Below are 9151 nucleotides of genomic sequence, written 5' to 3'. Positions count from 1 at the left end.
GCCTTTAGAGCAGCACGGAATCCAATGGTGCCACACGGTGGCCCCTGCCCGTATGACCCCGGCTTCCTGGGCCTCATCTTAACTTGGGGTAGGTGGCCAGCTCAGAGACCTACCCAGGAGCCTGCCCTCAGAACCCCAGCTCCTGCCTGATTCTTCACCTGGTCCTAGGACTGGGCCCGCTCAGAGAGAATAAAGCACACCAACATGCCAGCCCATTTCCACACTGGTTTTTTTTTCTTTCAGTTTTTTCAAGTTCTTATTTAAATTCTAGATAGCTAACATAGTCGAATTAATAGTTTCAGGCGTAGAATATAGTGATTCATTATTTACATACAATACCCATCACTCTATCACAAGTGTCTCCTTAATATCCTTTACCCATTTAACCCATCCCACTGCCAACTTTCCCTCCATTAACCCTGTTTGTTTTCTATAGTTGAGAAGCTGTTTTCTGTTCCACACTGTTTTTTGACACTCAAGATCACCAGCGCAGGCCTTGCCCCAGCCCAGCCCTCGGACACGGACAGGGTTCGGAGCCTCTGGCCTGCACTGACCAAAGCCCCCTTCTGTCAATGTGGAGGGAGGGGGACCGTGGCTGTGGCCGTCACTACCCGGGTCAGGGCAGTGCCCCGTGCAGCCGCCCCACCTCCACGAAGGCCTCCACACAGCGGTCGATGTCTTCCTCGCTGTGCACTGCGGAGATCTGCACCCGGATCCGTGCCTTGCCCTTGGGGACCACTGGATAGCTGAACCCGATGACAAAGATGCCTGGTAAGGTAGAAGAGGTCGACCCAGGGCTCATCAGAGCCACACAGACTCGGAGGGCCATGACACACGGTCCCTACTTTCTTGATGATGGTCACAGAGGGCAAGGGAGGTGATCAGGGTCTCTCAGACATGCAACAGCCTCATGGCCTGGGATTTTCAGCTTGGACAGAGGGCTGGTTTCAAGTGGGGGGCAGGACGAAGGTATGCGGGAGCATTCACCGTACAGGGGTCCCTTTCTCTCTTCTCTTAGGACCCATGACCACTCCTCTCGTCTCAGTTTCCTTACCTCTCTTCAGCATGTCATCTGCCATGCACGAAGCCAGCCGGGCATCGCCCAGCATCACAGGGCAGATGGGGTGATTGGCTCCCAAGATGGTGAAGCCAGCAGCCTCCATCTTTCTACGGAAACTGTGGGCACAGCCGGGTGTCACAGGTAGCCAGAGGGCTGTGGGCCATTCACAGCCACTCCTGTCGGCACGTGATCCAAGATCTGTGCCCGCGTCTGCAGGGTGGACCGAGAGAGGCAGATGCAGACCCAGAGAGGCAAATAGGGAGGCGGGCAGAGAAACAGGCAGACCGAAGCGGAGGGCATGATGACAGGATTGTACAGGACAGGGGAGACCCAGGATTGTTCGAGAAATGTGCCAGGCAATGGAAGGAAAAGGCAAAGACCCAGGAGGGGGGCGGGCGGGCCGGCGGCTCTTGGCTAAAGGGGTTGAGTCCTGGTGCAGTCTTCTGGGGACACGACAGGGGCAGGCCGTCACCAGCTCCCCGGCCCCAGCCTGCCCCACCCCTGCTGGGGACCTTACCGCTGGGTCTTGGCTGCCATGGACTGGACAATGGCATTGCTCTCCATGAGCAGGTCCAGGGCCTTGGAGGCACAGCCAACGACAGCAGGCGGCAGGCTGTTGGAGAAGAGGTAGGGCCGGGCGCGCTGCCGCAGCAAGGACACCAGGGGCCCTGGCCCCGTTGTGTAGCCCCCTGAGGATGAGGGCAGAGGAGGAGGTGCGAGTCAGAGGCCACGTGCCAGAGACGACCCTAAGCCCCTTCTGAGAGGCTGGTCCACACTGCTCCCTTCCATACGGCCCCGGGTCTCCCCTCCCCACCCTCCCTGAGACCACTGCAGGGCTCTGCATGTGGATAAGGGGAGCTCAGGGGCACAACCTCCCAGGTACCTGAGGCTCCGCCCAGTGCCTTGCCCAGCGTGGAGTTGATGATGGTGACCTGGTCCATCACACCCAGCAGCTCATCCGTGCCCCTGCAAGGGAAGCTCCCACTGCCACCACTGGCTGCCCAAGTGCCCGGGGATCACTTGGCCCTAGGGGCCGGCTTCCTGCTTTCCCTCCCGCCCTTAGCGGCCTGACCCAAGTATGCTCCCACCGTCCTGTGGCCCCCAGGAAGCCGGTAGCGTGGCATTCGTCCACAAAGACCAGGGCACCGTATCGAGAGGCGAGGCGGCAGATCTCTTGCAGGGGTGCGATGTCACCATCCATGGAAAAGGCCCCGTCGGTGGCCACCAGGCGCAGTCGATATTGCTGTGGGGAGGACGCTGGCTAGTATCTCAGGCTGTGCCAACCCACCCACTCTCCGGGCCGCTTCAGGCTCTGAGCGCAGAGTTGGCTCCTCTCAGCCTTGCTTAAGTCACCCACAGGGAGGCTGCAGAGCTGGGCGAGAGCCCCCGTTCTCACCTCTGTTACCCCTGGGCCTCGCCCCGGCCCCCCGGGCTGCATCCCACCTGGGCCTCCTTCAGCTTGGCCTCCAAATCAGCCATGTCCAGGTGGCGGTAGCGGTACTTATAGGCCTTGCACAGACGGATGCCATCGATAATGGAGGCGTGGTTCAGCTCGTCCGACAGGACCGCATCCTGGGGGGTCAGCAGGGCCTGGAAGAAGGCAGCTGGAGTAGAGCCATCATCGACCAGCCACCCAAGGGCTCTCCCTCCCCATGTCTACTTGAGTCAAAATTTCACTGCCACCCAGGGCATTCCTCTGGACAGGGAGGCGAGGAGCCCCTATCTGCCTCTATCTGGGTCCCCGGGGCCCCAGGACTGAGCCGGACCGAGGCCCCGCTCCAGTGAGAGCAGGCGAGTCCCTGGCCCCTGCTAGCCCCGGCCTCCCCACGGATGTAGGTTATCTCCCCTGCACCCCCCAGTGCCCTTGAAGCTGGCCCTTGCAGGCCCCAGGACTCCTCCTAGAGCACCTACCTGGCCCGACCTTAACCTCTGTAAGCAACGGGCACTGGAGCCGCTAGGCACGGCGCTGGCATCCCGCTGGGGGCTCCTGCCTGCCCGCTCCCAAGCCTTCCCCAGCCTAGCGGTCCTCACCAACTCCCGCCTGTGGCCCCCGCGCACCTCAAAGAGGCCGGCGTTGGCATCAAAACAGCTAGGGTAGAGGATGGCATCCTCCCGCTGGTGGAAGCGGGCTATCTTTGCTTCTAGATCCTTGTGGATGCTCTAAAGAAACAGAGTGCAACAGGTGTTCATGGCTGTGGGGCCACAGGTTCTGGGGACGGAGGCTCAGAGGGCCACAAGCTCCTCACAGGAGGCCCGCAGCCTTGGCCTCTCCCTTCACCGTGAGGCCACCCCTCCCTCCCCCCCGAGCCAACAGGAATCTGGCAGACAGTTCTCACTGAGGACTCAGGGGCTCTCTGGGTGTCCCTTCCTGGTTGGATCTTTGTAATGGGGGGTCTTGTGTGGGATTATGGGTGATGCTGGCAAGGGAAGAGTCTTCCTAACCTCAAACTAAGTGCCTTTTTTGGTTGCTTCATGAAAAGGATTAGATAGGTTCACTTGGGGGGCGCCTGGGTGGCTTAGTCGGTTAAGCGTCCGACTTTCACTTAGGTCATGATCTCGCAGTTCGTGGGTGCGAGCCCCGCGTCGGGCTCTGTGCTGACTGCCAGCTCAGAGCCTGGAGCCTGTTTCCGAGTCTGTGTCTCCTTCTCTCCCTGACCCTCCCCTCTTCACGCTGTCTCTCTTTCCTAGAAATAAATAACAATATTTAAAAAAAAAAAAAAAGGTTCACTTGGGCCTCCAATTTTCTTATTTGAAAGCTGTCCAGTCTGGGTGAGGGTTTTGTTGCAAAGTGCCCCAGCTGGGAGGCAGGAGTTCTGCCTCTGATGTTCATTTCACCCTCCCCTTTCTGAGGCGATGGATAATAAGAACCACAAGTAGTCAGGAGCATGGACTCCTGAGCCAAGCCACCTGGGTTAACATCCCGTTATAACAGGGGCGCCTGGGTGCCTCAGTCAGTTAAGCGTCCAACTTTGGCTCAGGTCTTGATCTCGCGGCTCGTGGGTTCAAGCCCCATGTTGGACTCTGTGCTGACAGCTCAGAGCCTGGAGCCTGTTTCGGATTCTGTGTCTCCCTCTCTCTCTGACCCTCCCCTGCTCGCGCTGTCTCTTCTCTCTCTCAGAAATAAATTAAATATTGAAAAAAATGTATTTAAAATATCACCTGTCACTTAGGATTGTCAGTAGTATTAATGAGTTAACATCTGTAATGCTCTTAATACAGTCCCTGGCCCAGAGCGAGCACAGTTTCACATTTATATATGTTTATTTTGTAACATTTACAAAATAAAATAATCAATGTTTAAGAGCATTAGTACCCGCCAGGACCTGTTCTAGGCATTTTTACACTCAGGTGGGTAAAGGGATGCTCAGAGAGGTCAAGTTTCCTCTGCAACAAAACAGAAGCGTGAACCCGGCTTTTCCCGGTGTGCAGGACTGGGTGAAGAGTGGACCCAGGGCCCTGGGATGAGCTGAGCTGGCTAAACTGGCCCTGCTGACTGCGGGAAGCAGACAGTTGGGGTCAGCGCCCAACGCTGGGGACAAGGTACCCTCTCCCAACCCTCACAACAGCCCCTGTGTACCTGGGTCCCGCAGATGAAGCGGGTAGAGCTAAGGCCGGCTCCAAACTCCTCCAGGGCCTGCAGGCCTGCCTGGATGACCTCGGGGTGGCTGCTCAGCCCCAGGTAGTTGTTTGCACAGAAGTTAAGGATCCCTGGGGGGGGGGGGGGGGAAGGGGGTTGGTATGGACACAGCAGCTCAGGGCAAGAAAGGGCTTGGCAATGGTCAGTGCCAGGCCCTGGGGACTCCGGAAATGAACCCGGATTCACCCTTGAGGCAGCAACAACCACACAGTTATGATCCACCGCGGGGCAGAGGCCAGGGGGAGGAACTGAGGGCCCCTAGGAAGTACCGAAGCCAATAGCTACAGAAGAAGGAGGGTTAGGAAAGGGCTCTCAGAGTGCTGCCTTGAAGGTGTAAGTAAACTGGTTCTGAATCACATGCCACCCAAGGAGGAAGGCAGCCCTACCTCGCAGGCTTCTCCTGTCCCTGAAGACTACCAGCAACCCCCTCATCTAGGCCTTGGTTACCCCGGGGGTAAAAGAGGGCTGGTCAGGTGCCCACTGTGGACCTGACTCCACAAGTTGACATTGCTGCCTGGTACAGAATCACATGCCTAAAGCGTGTGTGTGTCAGGGGGTTTCTGAGACATCAACTCCTGAATTATAAACCCCAAAGTGAACACAGCTGACACGAGGGGGACCCTGAGGCCCGTAGAGGGCCAGCTTCACTCAGCTTGGGAGAGACAAAAGCAAGATGAGAACCTGTGCCTCCTAATTTCCCATTTTTTTGGCCTGCCCCAAGCTTCCCCTGGGGCGGAAGGCAGAGATCTCTGGGGGACCTCCGTTTCCAAATGAGTAGAAAAGCACTCAGGACCCAGGCCAATTTCCTGAGCAGAAGGCAGGCTTGGGCAATTATTTATCACCAGCACCCACCTGGGCCCTGGCACAGGCAAGGTGGATAGTGAGCACCGGTTAGCCTCTCGACTTTGGCTCAGGTCACCATCTCACGGTCCGTGGGATTGAGCCCTGCACCGGCTGGGACGCTCTCCCTCCCTCTTTCTGCCCCTCCCCTACTCGAGCTCGCTCTCTCAAAACAAATAAACTTAAAAAAGGAAAGGAAGAAGTCCCGGTGGACTAATGCGTGGCTGGCTCCTGCAGCAGCCCTCAGGCCCCTTGCTCGCTGTGACTGTGGTCAGGAAGCTGGCTTCTCTGACCCATTAGGTGACCTTCCAGCTCCAATGTACCAGACGACCTGGACCAAAGCCCAGCTCTGCCTGCAGCTAGCAAGGGCTTTTGGGCGAGCGGTTTCACATCTCTGAGCTTCAGCTTCTTTGTCTGTTAAGCGGGATTCGTTATCTCTCTGTGTCGAGGGTTGCAGCAAGTCGGTAGAGGAGGGCACAAAGCAGCAGCTCCAGAAACGGAAGGCTTCTGGCCCCGCCTTCCCACCTCCCTTTTTCGAAGCAGCCAGGTGGGAACCAGCTAAGTGTCTCTCGTTTTCTCCCACGTTCTCACAGCACTGGGTCTCACTCCAGTCCTACCGTCTGAGTCAAAAAGGTGCTGGAAGGCAAATCACCTCCCTCCGCGTAAACACGTTTAACTAGATCAACAGCACCGGAAGCCGTGGAGTCAGCCTGATAGGAAAGGCGCCGGTGGCGACGTGTGCAAACCCTCCCACCCGCCCACTGCCTTCAAGGCCCTCCAGTCCAGCGGTGGCCTCGGAAGGGCTTTCGAACACCCAGCCAGGTCCGAGGACTCGCAGGAGGGGGAGTTACCTCCGGAGACACCGTCCACGTGGATGCGCGGCCCCTGACGGGAGGTGATGACCCGCTCGCTCTTCCAGGTGCCAGCCCCGCGGATCGCTTCCAGCTCCTCTTCCAGGACGCCGCGCAGCTGGGTCAGCGCCGACTGGGCGCGGCAGCCGCGGGGCGCTGCGAAGCGACCGGTGCGGAGGACGCGACTAGCCCACATCTCGCCTGCTTCACCCGAGCACGCCAGGCGCCACGGGGCCGTGCGCCTAGCGGCCGCCGCCTGCTCACGTGGCCGGGGGCCGGGCCACAACCACCAATCGGAGCAAGGGGGCTGTTAAGGGGGCGGGCAGACGGGCCGGGGGGATCCGCGGAGGATGAAAGTGGATTGATGTGTAAGTTGAGACCGGAGCGCTCCGCGTGGGGGAAGGGGAGGCGACTCCACGGAGGGTGGCGCGTCAGGGCCCAGCCCACCGGACCCCTACCCCATTCCCTGCCTACACTCCCGCCGCTTGGAGGCAAGGCGGGTACGCTCGGGATCCCAAAGGCAGGCTGAGACACGCTCTGTACTTTGCAGTCCCGTTCCCAGATTCCCGTCGAACTCTTGGAGACCTCCCCCAGTCTCAGGTGCAAACGTCCCCAGACTTCACCCCTGCTCGGCCGCCCAAGGCTCCGCAGTCGCCTCCAGCTTCAAAAATGAGGAAAAGCGCACCAATGAGGACTTTTCAGTTTTCAATTTTATTTTAAAGTTTTAAAATTACAAAGACAGCAAATTCTTCCCGGCACAAATAACACTTGTTTAAAAAAGGGAGGGGGAGGGGGGTTTGACCACGCGCAAGGGCACGTTTTCCTATTTTATTAAAAATAAAAGAAGACTGTACAGGTTTTTTTCTCCCAGCTCCCGGGTGTGAAACGTAAGTACTAGCCCTAGATATGTATATATACACATATACACACAGACACACAGACCTAGCTCTGTGAAGCTACTTAGCAATTCAAAATCGACTGCAGTATGTCATACTGTCCACTCCCCCCCCACTCCCTCCCTCCCTCCCTCCCTCATCTACAACTACTTAGAAAAGACTCAAAAAGTAAAGAGGTCAGGGAGGTTTTTAAGTGGCGGGTGGCAGGGTTGGAGCCCCAACAGGCCACCAAGCAAAACCACCTCTTACTCAGGAGGAACCAAAAAACCANATAGTCCTCCTATGATACAATCCAATTGTGTGGAAAAACCCAAGTTTTACCAGGGCACACTGAGGCACTTGGCTGACTGAGTCCTCACCCTTCCCCTAAAGTTTCCACTCCCATTTAACAGGAGACTCTCTGAAGCCACAAAGACCCCCCAATGGCTAGTTTCCAGCTGAGAGAAGCCATAGTTTCTCAGACCAGCTGTCATCCCCCCTTCCCTTCCCTAGGACAATAGGGAGGCCACAGGGCCAGACCAACAGTGAGAAGGAAACTGGATTTGGACCCCCCACTGCTCACTACTAGAAGGTGGAAGTCAGCCCAGAGAGGGTTCCCCCCCTTCCTCCTTTGCCATCCAGCTGCTGCCGCCCCTCCTCTCTCCCACCAAGATCCTGACACTCACAGGCGTGAGCAACCTAGAGGGCTGGCTCACCTTAGATACTCCTACAAACCTTCTAATTTCTCGGCTCCCCCTCATCTCAGAACAAGCTGCCTTGCCCATTCTCCCCCGCCCCTTTACCTTCAGAGTGAACAAACCATCCAAACAAAACACACAAACCCATCCAAATCCCCAACCCCATTAAGCAGGTTAATAACAAGTCAACAAAACAAAAACAGAAGTACGTTCTCATCACTAGGAGATGAGATTTGTTGTTGCGGTCTTTGTGCGATTGGTGAGGGAAAAACGAACCATTCCCTAAGGTCTGAAGAATCCAAAATTGTCTCTTGGAAAGTCAGAGCAGAAAGGGGCAGAGGACGCAGGTGAGAAGATCAAGAGAAAGGAAAGGAGCGAAGTATTTACAGAAAACAGGAGACAGGCAGGAGGGTCCACAAGAAAAGCCTCATGGTCACTTCTTCTTGCCGGCCCTCTTGGCACTGGACTTGGCTTTGGGCTTCACTGGCTTGGCCTTCTTAGGCTTTGATGCTTTGACTGGCTTGGCTTTGACAGTCTTGGGTTTTTTGGCTTTCTTGGGCGTGGCAGCCGGCTTCTTCTTGGCCTTCTTGACTGGGGTGGCCTTGGGCTTCTTGCTTGGAGCCTTGGAGGCAGCCTTCCTGGGCTTGGCCGCCTTCTTTGGTGTCGCCACCTTCTTGACTTCCTTCTTCGTCTTCTTGAAGGCTACTGACCTCTTGGGCTCATCGCTCTTGGCCAGCCGGAAGGACCCCGAGGCACCCACCCCTTTGGTCTGCTTGAGGACCCCGGTGGTGACCAGGCGCTTGATGGACAACTTGATCTGCGAGTCGGCATTCTCACCCACCTTGTAGTGGCTCTTGATGTACTTCTGGATGGACTGGCGCGAAGAGCCAGCGCGGTTCTTCTCCGCCTGGATGGCAGCCACGATCATATCTGAATACTTGGGGTGGTCTGTGGACTTCTTGGAGGCCTTGGCCCGCTTGGGCTTGGCCGCGGGGGCGGACGTGGAGTTCTCGGTCATGGTGGCCTGTCTGGTCCCGCTGTCGAAGGAGGCGCCTTCAAAAGGGCCAGCCCTCGGTGGAGGCCGAGGAAAGCCTTACTCGGGATCTGCTCTGGCGCTCCTGACTCCCAGGCCAGTCCGGGGCCCCTGCTCGCCGGGACCTGGCTCGGGTCGCGGGAAGACTCGCTGGGCC

At 57.4% G+C, this 9151-nt stretch overlaps 2 protein-coding genes across 2 annotated transcripts; both read right to left on the bottom strand.

The window, feature by feature from the left end:
• Positions 1–217: 217 nt before the first annotated feature.
• On the bottom strand, positions 218–6634 carry GCAT (glycine C-acetyltransferase). Its single transcript, XM_077762093.1, has 9 exons — positions 6389–6634; positions 4638–4768; positions 3119–3220; positions 2504–2650; positions 2149–2303; positions 1944–2026; positions 1578–1749; positions 1055–1176; positions 218–768 (listed from the first exon to the last, which is right to left on the bottom strand). Exons 1-9 carry the CDS (start codon positions 6582–6584, stop codon positions 617–619), a joined length of 1260 nt encoding a protein of 419 aa, XP_077618219.1. The 5' UTR covers positions 6585–6634; the 3' UTR covers positions 218–616.
• A 917-nt stretch (positions 6635–7551) lies between these two features.
• On the bottom strand, positions 7552–9145 carry H1-0 (H1.0 linker histone). Its single transcript, XM_077762092.1, has one exon. The coding sequence runs from the start codon at positions 8977–8979 to the stop codon at positions 8395–8397; it is 585 nt and encodes a 194-aa protein (XP_077618218.1). The 5' UTR covers positions 8980–9145; the 3' UTR covers positions 7552–8394.
• Between the last annotated feature and the right edge of the window lie 6 nt (positions 9146–9151).

The sequence above is a fragment of the Crocuta crocuta genome, unplaced genomic scaffold (genome assembly GCF_008692635.1).
Source record: "Crocuta crocuta isolate KB4526 unplaced genomic scaffold, BGI_CrCroc_1.0 scaffold193, whole genome shotgun sequence".
NCBI lineage: Eukaryota > Metazoa > Chordata > Mammalia > Carnivora > Hyaenidae > Crocuta > Crocuta crocuta.
This window is presented reverse-complemented; position numbering and strand designations above follow the sequence as displayed.

Coding starts and splice junctions, on each gene's coding strand:
- H1-0 (XM_077762092.1), bottom strand. CDS start 8,979: ATGACCGAGAACTCCACGTCCGCCCCCGCGGCCAAGCCCAAGCGGGCC.
- GCAT (XM_077762093.1), bottom strand. CDS start 6,584: ATGTGGGCTAGTCGCGTCCTCCGCACCGGTCGCTTCGCAGCGCCCCGC. Junction 4,769..6,388: donor CGTGGACGGTGTCTCCGGAG/GTAACTCCCCCT, acceptor CCCCCCCCCCAG/GGATCCTTAACTTCTGTGCA. Junction 2,651..3,118: donor CCAACGCCGGCCTCTTTGAG/GTGCGCGGGGGC, acceptor GCCTTCTTCCAG/GCCCTGCTGACCCCCCAGGA.